Here is an 18,973-nt window from a genome sequence, read left to right as displayed (position 1 = left end):
AAAAACAAAAAAAAAAAAAAAAATATATATATATATATATATATATATATATATATAATAATTATTATTAATATTATATATATATATATATATATATATATATATATATATATATATATATATATATATATATATATATATATATATATATATATAATATATATATATTTTTTTTTATATATATTTTTATTTATTTAAGAAAACTAATAGAAATGACAAAAGCACATAACATCTCTAAAAACTAAATACTAAAATAGTATATTAATAATACAAAAATAACACAGCCAAATGAAATACACGCTGAGTCATTTTTAGGGTAACTATTCCAGTACTAACTATTTCTCTCTTCTTTTTCTCAAGACGAATACCAGCAGCCACTCATGCTTGGCACGGACACCGTGTCTCGAAAAGGCTCGACGTTTAGGCCCATGGACACCGAGGACAAAGACAAGGACAGCGAGGCTACTTCTCACTACGACCAACTGCAGACGGGCATCCAGTACGCCTTGCCACTGACCAATCAGGAGCCAGAGTACGCCACGCCCATCATCGAGCGCCACACCTTCCGCAAAGACCCCAGCTACAGCGTCCCAGGGGTGGTACTGAACAAAAGCCCGTCGTTTCGAGCAGTAGAGGGCAGTAATTGTAGGAAAGTGATCGGAGGACTGGCTGGGGGCTACCAGACTCCCCAAGTCAAACTAGACAGGGGGAATTACCCAGAGGACATCTACGACAGCCCTAAAATCCAGAAGCCCGTCGTGAAGAACGGGAGTTGCTCGGCGTACCAAAAACCCCAGATTAAGTCCCCAGAGCAGGAGTGCTATTCCACTCCGAGAGACTGCGTCAGACTGCCCTTCTCTGGACTCAGACCCGACCCGGAGGGCAGCAGCTCAGAGGGAAGCTGAGAAGAACCATACTGTGATGTTCCTGATTTACCTGACTCAACAAAATCACCTCCAGACTCTTCTTAACTTATTCGTGTATGAGGGACTCCTTGTTTTTGTATTTCTGCAGTTGTAAAGGACAGCGGAGGCCGTGATCAGTTTGTGTAATTTAATGTTTTTTTTTATGTATATGTGAGATACTTTGTCTTGACGAATCAAGATTTTATTTTTTATTTTTAATTGTCCTGTTTTTTCCAGTTTTATTTTCAATCAAATGCAATATGCAGAGATTTTGTTCCCTACTCAGACACAAACTGTGAATGTAAGCCAGATTTTCATGTATTTTACAATGTGACCATTATCTCAATCTTCTTATGCTCTTCTCTTCACAGATTTTCAACCGGCTTTGTATTATGATGTCTGTAATATATGTTAAAGTCGGTAATATATGTAAATGACCAGTGTGTGCTCTTTCTCCATGTGTCCTGCACCATGAAATACCTGTTTATTTGTCTGCAAATCAAGACTTTTGACACTTTTTGCATTGTCTTCTGGACTTTTGGCGGACAAATGGGGGGATATGGGTGAAAGTAACATGGAGAAAGAGTATACACCATTCATTTACAGATACTGTACTACCAACATTGTATCGATACAAAGCTGTTTGAAAATCGGCAAAGGTCTACAGGTAGAAAATAAGATGTTATAGCAAGCGGATCAGAAGCTCTCCTGGTGCAAGTAGGAGATCTTTGGGAACTTCAAAGTTCCTGAGCAGTTACTTTGGTCCTTCTCATAAAAGGTGACCTAAAGGCTCCATGTTCATTTCTGAACTAGCGCTACACTAATCAAAACACATTAAATGAGGTGAAAATACTATTTTAAAAAGCCTAACGCAATCTAAAATGGAAGCAAACTTTGTTTATGCAAAAAAAAAAAAAAAGGCTTGTTCCCATAATGCAGGTGAAATGATGATCTGAAAGCGATCTGATTTTGACATCCCGCTTGTTTTTAATCTATATTGGGTGTTAGATTCAGCCATTTTGGATTGTTTTCCATCTCATTCTGCTGTGTGCAATTAACAATGTTGAGTCTGATCTGATCTTTTTTTCCATGCTGAATATTGATGTTGATTTCGTGGTTTTGGACGCCCCTTGTTCCATGTGCAAATTGAGCAATAACAGACTAAAATTTCTTATCAGATCCTGTTTTTATTTGGATTGTCTATATGCATATGTATGTACAGTTTTGAAATGTATATTTAGTTAAAAAGCTAAATGAGATGTCACTTTGTGCTGTCAATGATTTAGTTCACCCAAAAATTGTTTATTCATTCTCATTTTATTCCTAAGCCATATGACTTTTTCTTCTGTGGAACACATGAGGAGAAATTATCAAGAATGCATTTCCAATAAAATTGAAGTGAGAGTCTCTCAAGCTCTCATAAAACGTGGAAAACGTCATTTTTTTAAAGCTTCAACATTTCCCTTTTGTGTTCCATGGAAGAGATAAAGTCTGGTTCGGAGTAAATGATGGCGGCATTTTCATTTTGAGTGAACTTTCCTTTTAAGCATCCAAAAGATCTGGGAGTTGCTGCTGTTTAAAGGACAATCCTTGTGAAAGATTACTGACAGGTCTTAATTTCTGTGAAATGTTTTGGGGGATGTGCTCTGGTTAATGTTTGATATGCCCATGAGGATCTGGCCATGCTGGTGATCTGAAGTGCTTTGCCACTGAGAATCTCAGTTCTGTGTTTGTGCTCGTCTAAACCCTGATTAAAAGAACCAGCATTTTAGTCTCTCCTGTGATGGTCTTTTGCCTCAAAATATGTGAATGTCTTTTAAAAAATGGGAACAATCAGCACGATTATCTAAGTATTTGGTGAAAGCATGTCACACAAGAGGTGTCCCAGTGGGAGACTGATCAGGAATGTGACGGTGGGGTGTTAGTTATGGGGTAGCAGCTGATGGTGACCCTGCTGTTTAAATCTTCTGTTCAGGCGCACTGTATCACATTCCACTCAAAGTGCTAACATTAGTGAATCGCTGGCCCAACCTACTGGCACAGATGCAATCAAACAGGTAGAAAGAGCAGCACTTACCATCATTTTAATTGTTACATTAGGCTATTCATCTGCATGAATACATGTTAGGCCTACCAAATATTAGAGCCATAAACTAAAACAGCTTTGTGTTTTGTGTGTGTGAGGTCTTTGTTTGAAGCCGAACTTTGTGTGGGCTGATAGTAGGCCTAGTTCACGCCAGGGTGCGTGATCCGTTTACACCTGCGCGTAAAAAAACACGAATCCTGCTAGGTCATGAATATGAATAAGGTCGATATCACGTTGCTTTCATTACCTTGCCGAAACACCCAGTCATATGTTAATATTAATGAGCCGAGCCTTCGTTAAAAACACGAGCCATTGCGTTGAAAGAGAGTTGCGACAATCTTTGATCTTGTAAAAAAAAAAAAAAAAAATTTTTTTTTTGTTATAATTTGATGCATCAGACTTCATATATAGCCTATGATGTAGGAGAATATGGAGCTCAGCTCATACTCGAGGAGGAAACTGCATAAGACTAAATATCAGTTGTCACTACATTTTCCAATAATATGGTCAAATGATAATTAAATGCTTAGTTTTATGAAAGTTCTGTAGTTTTTATTGCGGGGGGGTCTACACATATAGGCCTAAAGCAATGAAACATAATGATTGAGAGATACTAATATCCATTCCTCAAAAGCCTGATGTATCATATTTCATACATTTTAATATGATTTTCTAAAAAATTATGAATAATCTAGTAAACCCAAGTTTGAAAAAACTTTATGCAGTGAATTTGTTGTCAAGCCGTACTGCCCCCGCATGTTTAAACGAGGTACTGCAATAATAACGCCCTGTAACCAACACCTCAACAAAACACAATGCTCTGGGCAATTAATTTAAGTTTATTGAAACATTTCACGTCATATATTAACTACATGTGAAACATTTATTCCCAATCTCCTATGTTTCTGAAGCACATTTCCTATGACACCGGAAAAACAGTTTACAGAAAAATAAATCACAAACCAGAAGGGCAGAAAAAGAAAAAAGAATTGGCTAAAAAGAGGGAAGATGTTTCTTCAGGTCAAAGTTGCATCTGTACTGTGCCATGCACTGGCAGTGTGGAAAGCATCATCTCCCAGATCAACTAATCAGAAACAAGAAAATGAAGGTAACATGAGTCCACTAAACCAGCCCACATACTGATAAGATTGTCCTGACTGCCCTCATCTGCATAACATCTATTAACGCCTGTGACCATTACACTTGAGTGATTAATATCAGACTAAATATGTGATATAAGCAAATACCTTATGAGTATTTAATATTTAACACTCAAGCTATGCTTTCTTGCTGAAAACCGGCCTTGACCATCTAACCACCTTGTTAAAGTATTGTCTCTTTCAACAGAGTAAAGCATGTGTTTAGGAATTGTTTTATTGCTATGCACCCCATGTTTCAGTTAAATATATAGATAATCAGTGTACAGACATTTAGACTGGAGCGTTAGATGGCTGAAGCTGAAGATGCTATTGAGAGAAGGAAGTGATATGTTAAATAACTCAATGATAGGAAAGCAACACTGATGATTATAGGAACCTCTTCTAGTCATTTATACAGTAATGATTTGAGGCATTCTGAGACTGAATAGTTGTTCTTGATTTCTGTACCCTTTTATGTTTTTGACAGGATATAAAGATTGGCTTGGATTAAATAACGCTATGCTACATTGCTGTGTAAAAATGCAAGTCCACTTCCCTAACCAGATAATATATCAGTATCTTTTCTAAAGACACCGTTAATACAGTAGGTTCCAATGGCACTATCAAGACATTGTTCAGCAAAGACACTCACAAATACTTCTGCAGATGGGTACATCTCATTAAAAAAACAACCAAGAAAGGTCCAAGTCATATTTCACTCTAAAATAAAAATTTAGTTAATTTTCTTTAAATAAAGGAAAAGAGGTTTGATTTTAGGGCAATTAATTAATATTGTTATTATGAGAAATAAGCACATTCACCCTTTTTCCCCAATTGTCAGTAGCTCACAATTTTTTTCACATTACAAAAGTTAACTCGTATGCAAATATTGAAAAAAAAATAAAATAAAAAAAAATACTCAAGTATGTATATATTAGTGCTGTGAAACTGATTAATTGTGATTAATCGCATCAAAAAAAAGTTTGTGTGCCTTTATACTATATATATATATTTTATATAAACATACTTTATGTTAGATGCGATTAATCACGATTAATTGGTTTGACAGCACTAAAAATAATAATTTTATTTTTAATTGTACATTTTTAAACTGAACTTCTGAACTTAAACCTAAACTTTGAGGGTAAAGTTTTCCTGAAAAAAAAAAATTAGCATGTTACAGTGATGAGAATTTTCTATATATGGGGGTGTTAAATATGAAAATATGACCTGGATATCTCTCCTATGAAACTCATTCTAGATCAATTAAATGGCACATTTAAACTTGTCCACTGCTGTTCTTGAGCCGTTACGTGTGGAAAGCAAAGAAACGTGATCACACGTGGATGTGTACTGTTATTACGACACGCTGTGTTGTTTCTCTCCCGTCACCTACTGTCCACCCTGTGCGCAAAACAGGAAGTAACATCATCCTGTTCGCCTTTGATTTAGAGCAGCACCAGCTCACACTAGGTTAAAACAGAAAGGTTAAAAACAATGATGTTTTACATGAACATACACTTTGAGCAAACAGTAACTCATTGCTATATCCACTACTTCAGTACGAGAGAGGAAACGACGTGAATCATTAAAGTAGAAGCTCTACATCTGAGCTCAGATTCGGCTCACCTATGGAGGGTTGCACAAAAGAGGAAGTCAAGAATCGAAACTCTTATACCATATAATTCCATCCGATCGCTTTAGTCATCTACGTAGATCGTCATTTTGTCCCGTCAAGTGTTTCTTTACAACTATGAACCAACGTGGTGAACAACATTCGCAAGCAATCCTTTGTGGCCACTGAGTAATATTATGTCCTCTTCTCTCAGTGTTTCTCAGTGGTTCATCCATCTCCAGTGGACGTCGAAGCAGTCTGTTCTCCATACGGCATAAAACAAGAAGAATCTCGTATGTTACATATTATACATGTGCAGTCTTAATCTCTTTCAGCTCTCCGTCCTCGCTCTTCTCGTAGGCTGGAGATCTAAGAGGAGCTCTCTGCGGACTCTGCTGTCTTGGAGATCTTGTCGTCTGAAGGGCTTTCACTGGACAAGCCGGTGTCTCCATTCTCTGTTCTGTTGTTCACTAAGTGCTTCCCTACAGCTGGAAGGAGAAAGAAAACGGACGGCCAGTTTAGATAAACTGCACAATTTTCTTTAAACCATTAACTGGATCTTTGGTTTGAATGACGAACTGCTGCATAGACTGTAACAGTAGGATTGCATACGCTACTGTTCAAAAGTTTATTTGATTTATTTTAAGAAATTCAGACTTTTATTCAGCAAGGATGCTTTAAATTGATCAAAAGTGACAGTAAAGACATTTATAATGTTACAAAAGAATAAATAAATGCTGTTCTTTTAAACTTTCATTTCATCAGAGAATCCTGGAAAAGAATACCAAATAAGCCTATAAGAATGATTTCTGAAGGATCATGTGACAATGAAGACTGGAGTAATGATGCTGAAAATTCAAAACATCACAGGAACAAAATGTAACATTTTAAAATATATTACAAAATAAACCTTGATTTTACTGTATTTTTGATCAAATAAATAGCTTTGGTGGGCAGAAGACTTCTTTCAAAAACATTATTAAATCTTACCAAACTCAAACTTTTGACCAGTAGTGTATATTTTTATATAATAATTTTTAATATAATTTTCCCCCCTTTCCAATAATAATATTACTGTATTTATTAATCTATGTTAATATTAACTATACATTTTAATCTTTCAAGATTTATTTTAAATTAACTTTATTATTATAGTATCATTTATTTATTAATTTATATAATAATTACTTATTGCCTTATCAGCATCAAAGATCAAAAATATAATTATTGGGAAAAAAAAATACAATATTAATATATTATGAACAAACATGACCTGACAATAAACAATAGTATGAGTTGAGATAGGACAATATTATATTTATAAACTGACAGATTAAAATATGAATGTATTATAAACAAACATGAACTGACAATGAATAATAGAATATTTATACATTTACATGTATTAATAAATGCTGTAAAACTAATTGTTGTTAAGTTTTGGGCCATTTGCCAAGAAGAAAATGAATGAATTCAATGGACTTGCCTTGTAGAGAGGCGGGGTCAGCAGTGCCATTGTTGTGATTGGCTCCTGATCCCTCTTCCAGCTCGTCCAGGTACAGACGGTAGCGGTGTCCGCTGTCATCTTCATACTCCACGTTCTCGTCATCAGAGTCCACTTCTGGAGCCACGTAAACCACTTCAAACTCGATTTCCCCCCTCTGCAGAGAAACCCCCCCAAATGTGTTATTGTCTGGAAGTGTGGGTGTCTGTATGCATGTTTCTTAAAGGGATAGTTCACCCAAAAATGTTGTCATCATTTACTCACCCTCGAGTTGTTCCAAACCTGTGTGAGATTCTTTCTTCTGTTGGCCACAAAAGAAGATATTTTGAAGAATGTCGGTAACCAAACAGTTGATGGACCCCACTGACTTCCATAGTATGGAGAAAAAAAATACTATGGCAGTCAATGGGGTCCATCAACTGTTTGGTTACCGACATTCTTCAAAATATCTTCTTTAGTGTTCAACAGAAGAAAGAATTTCAGAACATTTGGAACAACTTGAGGGTGAATAAATGATGACGGAACTTCAATTTTTGGGTGAACTATTCCTTTAAGTGAGTAAATATAACAGTTGGTTGCTCACACAAAACTATCATGTGACTTCAGAAGACTTGCGTCATATAAATGGTGGATTTTGTTATCATTTTAGAGCTTGACAGACCCAAGTCCTCATTCCCTTACATTGAACTGAAAAGAGTGGCCACCTTTTGTGTTCAACAGAAAAAAGAAAGTCAAATGTGTTTGGAACTACATGATGGTGTGTTAATGTGTCATTTTTGGGTGAACTATTCCTTTAAAGCAGCGTGTTCTCTTCAAATCCTTCATAACACCTTACAAGCCCAATTAAATAACTCAATTGAGAATGGGATTGAAACATGGTTCTCATGATAAGTTATAGGTCACACGCTAAGCCTGATCTGACAGGCCCCTAGTCAGGCTGCAAACTGAACCTAAAAAGAGTCCGTGTGTGTGTGTGTGTGTGTGTGTGTGTGTGTGTGTGTGTGTGTGTGTGTGTGTGTGTCTCACCTGCTGTGAGAGGATGGTGACGGCCTCTTTGTGCTTTGCATCTCTCAGGTTGATGTTGTTGACGGCTAAGATGGCATCTCCCACATGCAGTCCTCCGCAGCGCTCTGCAGGCTGGGTGGGGTGGATTTCGGAGATGAGGATGGGAACACCGTGCTCTTTCCCACCCTGTATTAATTTCAGGAATGCAAACATTACATCGGGACTTTGAGTTTGGAACAAACATTAAATAAAATGATGCCTATTTCACAATCAAAAGGATCAAAGGTTGAACTCACAGTAATGGAGATGCCAAGTCCTTCATGATCTTCTTTGCTCAGAACCACTTTGCGTATCGGGCCGACTCCTTGAGTCTTTTTCAGAGAATCTGTTTCCTGGAGAGGTAAATATATATAGCACACACTAAGGGTGAATCACATGAAAATGGTAGAAGTTAATCTCAAAATTAAAAAATAAATAATTATGATAATAATAATAATTATAATAAATAAATAAATAAATAAATAAGCTTATTTCATTGACTTTTAATATTTAAATATGAAAAATCTTAATTTTATATTTAATATATATCTTAATAAAATCTTAACTGCTTAAAATAGGCTTAATTTTATATATATATATATATATAACACATTTTATTTATTTCTTATTTTAAAAGATAAAAATAAATAAATAAGAATGTAATTACAACACAAGAAATTACATTATTAACTTCTGATTTTGATTTTAGGTATAAATAATACACTACATGCAAATTATTCTCTTGACTATTCAAAGTTTACTCTGATATAACTAGCTCGCCTTCTGTATGCAATATCGCCAACTTGTAAATGAAATGAATGTTCTGTCTTACATGCCCCACAGGTGATGGCAAGGGTTTCTTTGGATCATTGCGCCCCCTGCAGGCTCGGATCACTGTTTTGTGGCGGTGCAGGTGAATCTCCGCTTCAAGCTGGTTCCACAGTTTGTCATGAGCTGGTCCTTTCATGTCTCGCCCGAGCAACTGGATCTGCTGCACCCTGAATAATAAAAAAAAAGCATTCCTGTTACCAACCACTTTGGCTCTTTGTGTGCAAGATATCACCACATGAAACCCACACAGTGGTCAACCCGAACAGTAGAACAATGCTGTCCCTTACCTCCCAGCCAGCTCCTTGTCCAAGTACTTTGCCGCCAGTCTGGCTCCATACACCTCAGCCTGTAGGACCGCAATGTGCCTGCGGAGGGCCTCGTTCTCTTTCTTCAGCATCTTCACCTCTGCCTCCAACTTAGCCTCCTTCACTTTTTCTTTCTTACTGGCCTCCAGTTCCTTCTCCTGTGAAATGTAATCAAACAAAGACAAGAGGTGAGCAGTTGAGCACCTAAACTCTGTGGTGTGCTGGTGGTCTGACCATGTGTGTATACTGAGGTAAGTCATCCCACCAGAGTCCAAACCACTGTCCAACGTGCTGCCCAAGAGGACCTACGTCACCACAATGACCACAAAAACAACAACTTCACAACAGTACAAATAACACACAGGTGAGGTGAGATCACCAGACAAACACTCTAGTTAAAGGAATAGTTCACCCAAAAATTAAAATTCTCCCATAATTTACTCACCATCAAGCCATCCTACGTGTATATGACTTTCTTCTTTCAGCCAAACACAATCAGATTTAAATTAAACAATATCCTGGCTCTTCCCAGTTTCTGAAGCTCCAAAAAGTGCATCCATCCATCATAAAAGTAATCCATACGACTCCAGCAGGTTAATAAATGCCTTCTGAAGCGAAGCAATGGGTTTTTGTAAGAAAAAAATATTTTTGGGTGAACTATTCCTTTAAAACATACCACTTAATGTGTGCACATACTATAGACTCAGAATTGTAACAAATGTAGATTTAACATCATAGTTACTACAAGTTTGCCAATAGTGACGTGAATCCAGCCAATCAGGAAAGCTAATAGAACAGACTTGCGTATGAATGGCTCCTCTTCATTTGTTACAACCCCTGGAGTAAAACAAAAACATCTGGCAGTAGCTATGCACCTATACTGAAGCTTATGGTTGATAATGATCAGCTTGTGCCAATAACTAAAGGCACGGTCACATTGTTGTCATTATCATGTGACCTTCCAGCGTCAGTTACGAATGTCATTCATAAATCCTCTCCCGTGGCCTCATGGGATGGTATGGTGTTAACTTCATTGAACACACACTTCAGAATCTCAGCGGAAGTAGTAGGTCATCCAGGTACTTTTTGCCTACTGTTTTATGTATTTATGAATACTATGTATTTGGACATACTACTCTTTTGGAGTAGTGTTTTTCGCATATTATCTAGTAGGGAAGTATTCGATTTCGGACTCAGCGCATCTCAGCATCTGCACTGAGTTTGGGTTGCTTTAACGTGAATTAGGGAATGGCATGTGCACCAACCATCTACCGAAACTTGGGAAGCAATTATCAACAATAGAGAAGCTCCCTGTAGTTTCAGTCAAAATTAATGTACAATGGTTCAACATTTGAAAATGAAGAAATTAAATACAGCCATAAATATTCGTATTGTATGTTTACAGTTGAAATGTAAAATAAACTAATTATTACTATTATTTTTAAGTGAAATATTACAATAGCAATATTTCTTCTTTTATTTGTATTTATTAATTTTCATATTTTAATTTAGTAATAATAATATTTATATATAAATCACAAAACTTTGGCCAAATTGTACAGCCCTACAAACAAGCACAGCAAACCTGGATTTTTTTTAATCACAACTTTTATCAGAAAATGTACATTTTAATTTTTCCCCCAAATTGTGCAGCTCTAAACCCTAACCCAAACACATTGTAACATGTTGCATAGATGTAGAAATGTGCACAGAATGACATTACATATTTATTTGGCTAAAATACTTTCTGGATAGGACTTACGTGCACATTACAAAAAATCACATTATCAGTTCAAATTTTAGGCTGTAATTCTACTAGTTATCAGCGGATAATGTATCGGCCTCAAATATACTGTGCACCTCTTGAAGTTAATCTTCAACACAAGGCCGCATTTGCATTACATGGTTCAAGTGACCCAATTCCGATTTTTTCCACATGTGGCACAGATCGGATATGACCCACGAGCGTGTAAGCAGGAAAAACGTTTATGGATTCCGATGATCTCAGAACGGTTTCAGGCCTCATTCATGTGATCATTAAACAGATCGGATATTCCCCTTGCCAATTCAAGTGGCAACAGTGATGATCACATGACTCTTTTCAATGCCCAGGCTGAAACAAGGGCTCTACTCTTTTTTTCTCCACCTTAAGAGACCATTGTTTGCAGACCTTTAAAAATGGTGAGGAAGCTTGAACTATCATTTCATCTACATCCATTGCACCATTTTCACTTCCTTTTCGGCCTAAGCTTTTCTGGGTCAGTATGTCTACCTTGGGTTGTTTCACCAAGTGTATAGTGAAGATGTAGATATCAGATATGGGTCACTTTTAAAAGAAAGACCGGGTTGATTGGCTCTTCAAAAAAAAAAAATCGGATATAGTCAACGAATCGGAATTGGGCATCAAGACCTGCAGCGCAAATGCGGCCAAAGAGAACATAGTTCTTCATTAGGGATGGTTGAAACAGACAGCAGAAGCACTGACAGGCAAAAAGAAGAGTTAGATGGGACACACAGATTCAAAACAATGCAAAACTTACCTTGTCCTCCACTGAGGGAACAGGCTTAAGATTGAGAAGAAAAACAGAGGGTCAAAAGTTAGAGACGCAGGGTTAAACAGGAAAGCCGGTTGTGAAGCTTCATCATTTCTCCTTACATCAACAGGGTTAAGTCAGGAAGACACAGCAGAGTGCCAACCAAACCAGAGCCTGTTAGTGTTCATTACGGCTGATCATACAAAGATACTGCAATTACACCATCACATGTCACAGCTGCGCTACATAGACAAAAGTATGTGGACACATGCTAAGTAGTTCCAGTCACTACCGTTGTTGACAGCTGGATAAACTCAAGCATACAGACATGTAATCTCAACAGACATTCAAGTCGTTTCCTCAGATTTCTGCCCTCGGCTAGTCATGCTGCTGTGAAGTGAAAAAGTCTAGGAACAATGACAGGTCAGTTACAGAAGTTCACAGAACAGGACAGCCGAGTGCTGAAGCATGAAGTGCACAAACACTGTCTGCAGCTTTAATACTCACTGTTGACTTACAAACTGCCGTCGAAAGCTTGAGTTAGAATGTTTATAAAGTGATTTTTTTTAATGTAATGGTATTAGTCTATATTTTATTATTCAGCAAGAGCGCATTCAATTGATCAAAAAAAAGATGGCAATAAAGAGTAGACTTTTACATTATTATTACAAACAATTCTATTTCAAATAAATCCTGTTCTTTTATATATATATATAAATATAAATCATCTATTTTTATGGATATTTAAGTGTGCAGATTAAATTTCACCTTACACTATTTTTAAAGTAAATGAATAACACTGTTAAGTGTAATCTTTAGAAAATCTCAAAGCTAATACATGCATTTTTCATTCTATAGGATTCGTTTTTTTATTGATTTATCATTCATTTATTTAAATAAAATTTCCTTCTGAAACCGATACCCCTCTTTTTCTTTTGCCTAATTTGTAAATAAAAACTACTTTTCTTTCATGAGATAATTATGTGGTTATAGTGAAACAGCTCTGGGTCTGGACTCTGGAGACGGGGTGGCTTCATGCTGTCGCACATTCATTTCACCACCATCCATTTTTGCTGTTGCTTTCCTCCCCTAGACCAATCAGGAAATCGTAACATAGAATATATCACCTGTTGGTCATGACATGTAAATAAAAATCATCTTATCTGCTATTTGCATATTGTGTATCACGGAAATATGCATATTCATCTAGGCAACATAGTAACAAATGAATGGAAAACGAAACCTACAGCACAGAGCACACATTGATAGTATGTGGTTTGTTTGCCAAATGCTATGACAACATTTCTGTCTGCAAAACAGGCTCCTGGTTCGTCTAGTAATACTCTTTTCAGATGGGTCTGGAAGAACTCGATTGGCCTGTTCTTAACCTCACTCAACTACTTAGTCTTAATCACTAAACATCATTGCTAGACTCCACTGACAGCCCAATGGAAGCAAATTCCTCCATCAGTCAGTGTCACATCAATGAAACACCTTTCCAAAAGAGTGGAGGCCATTATAATGGTTCTAATTCCACATTCGGGGCTTTCGCACCGGAGGAACCTTTTCAGCTAGCAACACTGGACATCAACCACACGGCAAACGCTAATACTTTTTTATATACTATTTACTTTCTTTGTATAAATAACGTATAAGACAGGACTGTTGAACAAATCATTAACTAATGAAGACGGAGAATGGGAGCGCTGTGTGCTCAGGCTCTGGTGTTCTCAGCGCAGTCAAAATAAAAGTCTGCCGTGCCGTCAAAATAAAAGTCACAACAACAAGAACAGATTACATCACTTCAGAGTTCCTACTGGTGGTGCAAATGCAACCAGGAAAACGGCCCTTGGGGAACATTTAGTTCTTATCCTGGTGGCTAGTTCCTAGAACTAAGTGCCTTTAACTTCTTAGTGTGAAAGCCCCTATTAATGCCAATAGTTTTGGAATGAGATGTTCAGTGATCAGGTGTCCACATACTTTTGCAAACATACTGAGTTGAAGATCCAAATGGCCTTAAAGGGATAGTTCACTCAAAAATAAAAATTCTGTCATTTACTCACCCTCAAGTTTTTCCAAACCTATATGAATTTTTCTTCTGCTGAACACAAAAGAAGATATTTTGAACAATGTCGGTAACCAACCATTTGATGGACCCCATTGACTTCCATAGTATGGGGGAAAAAATACTATGAAAGTCAACAGGGCTCATCAACAGTTTGGTTACCGACATTGTTCAAAATATCTTCTTTTGTGTTCAGCAGAAGAAATTCATACAAGTTTGGAAAAAGTAGAGTAATTTAATTTTTGGGTGAACTGTACTTTTAATGCTAACATATTATATCTAGGTGTCTCACAGGGCAGTTTTTTAGTAAATCATCTATATATAAAACACAGTCAGTTCTGCTACATTTGTAGTAATGTGAAGCTGTGCCCACCATCCTGTCCTTGATAGAGTCTGAGTCGACCGCCTGGCCGCCTTTGGCTTGGAGTTTGAGCTGCATGGCGTGGAGTTGCAGAAGCTGTTCATGAACTTCCTGTTCCACCACGACCTTCTCCGCCTGGACATCCGTCAGCTCCGACCGCAAGTCCACCAGCTGAGCCTAAAGCACACACACACACACAGAGTATTATTAAATCGCCATCCAAGAATCATGCTGAGTCTTGCGCTGACTCAGTGTCTGCATATGAAGTATTGCACAATCCTTCACTGATCTAGAAAAGTAAAGACATACAGATCAACAAACATGGAGGGAAAAACATGAAAATGGAAGACAAATGTTTATCCTAACAGACTCTAGTTCAAAGGAAAATACTAGACAGTGGCCTAGCAAATAGTGCATGTCTTCCTACATGTTGAGCCATGTTTCCCATGTGAACGACTCAAGCTTGTAGGTGTCATTTTAAAAAGAGAGGATGGAAAACTGCACACTTTGCCTCCGCAAATATCCATAATGATATTTCTTTAACTCATGAGGATTTACATATCTTACACATCACATTAATGCATATGCATTCACTACATAGTAAGTTAATTGAAAGGCTTTGTGTAAGATGTTTCAGTCCTGAATGATAATTAAAAATAACTAGAAATCCAGTTCGGATTTCATTACAAAAATTGGATTTCAAACGTTTATGAATGTTGTTCGGATTGGGTTTGTAAAAAAATTTTTTTTCCTGTTCGAACTACAAAATAACTAAATGCGTTTGATCTGTACAAAGAACATGTGACATTTAGTTCATCCGAAACATAAACAAGCGTTTTTTTTTTCAAAATGGTTCATTAATTTTCATATTCTCATCTGACACACCCATTAAAAACCACAGCCACAATGAATTATGTGATCCCGTCCCCCATCCGAAGGCACCGCCATTAGAAAGCAGCTCAATCCTCCAGCATTGCAGCTTCTTAAGTAGCGAAGCTGCATCAAGGACAGAAGTAAAAGTCCTCTTGTAGAAAATCCACTGATTTATTTATGTGCCCGGCCTCTACTGAATAGCCAGCGTTAGCTGAGGGACTCTCATATTTAGCAGTAATGCATTAGAAAAGATTCATTTATCTGTCAGTACTGTTGTGATCAAATCGAAAGCAGCGAGAGTGGTGAATCTGAACCCAATGGCTCTTCGGAATACTTCAGATTCCCATCGCTTCCCGTCCCAATCTATAAGTGAAAAGCAAGACAATATTCTCTGTTAAAACATTTCAGCTGACAAAACTGAATATCTTCCCTTTGAATTAAAAATTTTATGTAACTGACTCGAAAAAAAGGCACCAAAGTACTAGAGAACTAGAGAAAAATGCCTCACCTTTTACACAGTATCAGCCTTCAGAGAGGGTGTTCAGTAAAGATATTTGGGTGGGTCCTTTGGAAAAATTACATCACTATTTTTACTGAATACTGAAAAGTTCTAAATGCATGTTATTGATCTTATTGTAAACAATTCATCTATGTATGTTTCCTTTTTTTTACCTCATAATTTTTAATCAAAGTGTCATAACTTGATCTTCCAGTGAAACAACAGACTTCTCTCTGGTGGCGTTTGCCAGTCTTTCCAGACATTTTTAGAAAGATTTCTGCTGTGCAAACTTTCTAGAAGCTAATGCACAGTATCCGCCACTAAAACAACAATAAATATAAGACAAACAATTGGATGACTAATCGACCACAGTGGCCCATACCCATTTAATATCCTGTTTCTTTCAACAATGTGTCACATTACGCAAGTGAAATGGGTTAAGAATGCAGTTTCATGATGAGACATAATGTTGGTATATTAACTAACAAAAATGTACTACAATATTAAGGCACATTCACACCAAGATAACTATAAAGATTTTATAAATATCGATATTGTTCTGAAAAAAAGTTTAAAATATAAAAACAGTAGAGTCCACACTACAACTATACCGATAACAGGACAGAGAAAAGATATCATTGGAATCACTTTCAGGAAAAAACATTTCCCAGCTGATGAATGTTAAAAACCTTGACAGCCAATCAGAAACCACCAGACGAGCAGCTCGCGCTTAGAATACACAGAACAATTTAGGGCATTGATGTATGGACGGCGCTAACAGTTATAGTTACCGTTATAGTTATCGTTCCAATGCTGAGGTTTTTGGATAAGTACCATGTTAATACCATGGTATTCTTTGCAGTACTTTGAAGTATCTTACCATTTAAATGAATACCATGGAATGGTATAGACTCGCCACAGTGCTTTTATAAGGACAGGAAGCTGTGATCTTCACTGTCACATCCTACTCTCCCTCTTGTACAGCAGGGTTTTTATCTGCTCTGCTCAGCTGCGCCGGTGAAGAGGTGGGTCCGTGTGCTAACTACCTTCTCAGAAAGAAATTCAGCCTCCCACACAAATATACCTGTGAGTCACCACCATTAAAAAAAAATTATTTTGACTTTTCTATCCTGGACTCAAGAGATTCCTCCATGGCAAAGACGATTCATTTCCCCTGTGGAAGGTAGCCTGCTTTTCAAATTGGACTGTGAGCTTTGATAAAGAGCCATTAACAGATTTGAAAAGTGGTGGGAAAAGCAGATTACACGATCTGGTCTCATGAGAAGCCTGAAACCATCAACACACAGACAAGACACTAATTATCTAGACTGTGTAACAGAAAAATCACAGGACACCAGAAATCAACAGCAACAATACTTAATACAAACATGAGCTGGCACATAAGTGCATGTTATTTTGAGGGATCTTTTACATGATGCACTGCAGTCAATTCAAACAGAAAGACCATGTCTAGCACTGAGATAAGCAGGTTTAACAGGTTTTTAAATCCCATCATAGTTTTATGCAAATCATTTTCCAGGCAAAATAATTTGCCAGATTTGACCTATTAAACTTTAGAACGTTTACTCTAAATATGTTTGCCTCTTTTCATTACCATCATGATGACATCTTGCTTCATGTCAGGGTCCTGATCACCCTTTCGGGTTTATTGTGCATTAACTTGGTATTTAATGATCAAAATCCCCGCACTTTAAATTAATTCCATCTCAAATTTAGTGTAATCTTGTACAAAAGATTTCAGTATGCTACATGGAATGAAAAGCTTCTGTTAACACAAAATGAAATATTGTGTTTCCACAAAAGGAGGTTTGCCATAATCTATACATTTATACACTTTCTATTCAGAAAGTATACACACACACTATAGCCTAGTGAGTGCAATATTTACATGCCGTGGTATTTAGATGGTAACTTTTGTTAGTTTATAGTAGTAATAGTTTAAAATCCATCTGAAACACGATGTTACAATTTTAGAGAACATTAGAAACCTATTTATATTATAATTTAAATTTTTGTACAATAAAATACAAACCAGGTATTAAAGACTAACAGCCATAATTCCAAAATGAGTCACAGTTAGTCACTCCAAAACACTCAGATTGAAACATTCAACACAGAATACATAGCCCACAGAGAGTTCTATGTCAGTAAATAAAAGAACACAGACTTTGTCTAAAGCCTTTAAAATATCATATTCATCTCTTTTCCTCACCTCTAGTTTGTGGTTGAGCTGGAAGATGGTTTGGGCTTTATGACACAGCTGAGCGAAACATGAGCTGAGACTGGTCATCTTCTGACGGCCCTCATATGTGATATCCGCCTGATCCGGGTCGATCTCTCCCAGTAACAGATCCACATCCACAAACGCCTTGTCAAACTCCTTCTCCAGCACCTCCAGCCAACGGAACATGGACATGCCGGGGCCGGGAGCCGCAGCCGAACCGGCGGAGAGGGCCGAGCCCGGGGATCCAGCACCGCCAGCGGACGCAGACATCTTCAACACGGGTAACGTTACAGGAAGAACACACAGATTACTTTTACAATTTAGTCCTTTACTCGGCGCTATCACTTGACCGTTCAAGTTATATTAATAAGAGGCTTCTGGTGTGATAGACCGTGAGAGTGATGCTTTGTTGAGGTGTTTTCCGTGCTCTCATCTGACCAGGAAATCCGAGATCGAACAAGTCAACAACGTGGATTGATTAGTCTGGTCTGCCACACGATGAGGTCCGTCAATGAGGAAGACAGTCGATAGACGAGCGAATCGATTGCTAAGTCAGATCTGCTTCATGCGAATTTACAGCAGATAGACCGTTTGTGCCATAATACAGTTGGAAAATGAATCACTAACAGTGCTGTCATTAAAAAGCATTACGAAAAAGCATTCAAACTAATTACCACTATTAATATAATTGATTGTGATACAGAAGGCCTATCATTTTTACACAAATTAGCATAGATTAGATTTAATTAACATTAAAAAGACATAAAACTTATAGCTGGCATATCTCAAGAAATATGTGCAATAATTCCGATTATTTGTAGCACAAACCAACCTAAGTATTTATAAATACATATATAAATATATATTTTCCATTATTATTATTGAACTTTATATTTATTTATTTTTAGCTTATAAATACACATATTATAGGCCTATATTAAACATATTTCCAGGGCATTAAGATGCT

At 37.0% G+C, this 18,973-nt stretch overlaps 2 protein-coding genes across 3 annotated transcripts in view; one reads left to right on the top strand and one right to left on the bottom strand.

Moving 5' to 3' along the window:
* dcbld1 (discoidin, CUB and LCCL domain containing 1) overlaps positions 1-3,335 on the top strand; it is a 32,983-nt gene extending 29,648 nt beyond the window's left edge. The window contains exon 15 of the mRNA XM_079887224.1: positions 361-3,335. Coding sequence (XP_079743350.1) covers positions 361-905 — 545 coding nt within the window. The 3' untranslated portion in view covers positions 906-3,335. The remainder of the gene's footprint in view (positions 1-360) is intronic.
* Positions 3,336-5,482: 2,147 nt separating this feature from the next.
* gopc (golgi-associated PDZ and coiled-coil motif containing) lies at positions 5,483-18,491 on the bottom strand. 2 transcript variants are annotated; one of them, XM_079887226.1, is made up of 9 exons: positions 17,995-18,491; positions 14,402-14,566; positions 11,970-11,993; positions 9,412-9,587; positions 9,126-9,291; positions 8,551-8,646; positions 8,276-8,440; positions 7,232-7,406; positions 5,795-6,233 (listed from the first exon to the last, which is right to left on the bottom strand). In XM_079887226.1, the coding sequence occupies exons 1-9, from the start codon at positions 18,274-18,276 to the stop codon at positions 6,115-6,117; spliced, it is 1,368 nt and encodes a 455-aa protein (XP_079743352.1). In that variant the 5' UTR covers positions 18,277-18,491; the 3' UTR covers positions 5,795-6,114. The 2 variants fall into 2 exon arrangements, with proteins under 2 accessions (XP_079743353.1, XP_079743352.1); XM_079887227.1 differs by lacking the exon at positions 11,970-11,993 and having other exon boundaries at positions 5,483-6,233; positions 17,995-18,482.
* Positions 18,492-18,973: the final 482 nt, after the last annotated feature.

The sequence above is a fragment of the Squalius cephalus genome (genome assembly GCF_949319135.1).
Source record: "Squalius cephalus genome assembly, chromosome: 12".
NCBI lineage: Eukaryota > Metazoa > Chordata > Actinopteri > Cypriniformes > Leuciscidae > Squalius > Squalius cephalus.
Note: the sequence above shows the minus strand (reverse complement) of the source record. Positions and strands in the feature narration are given on the sequence as shown.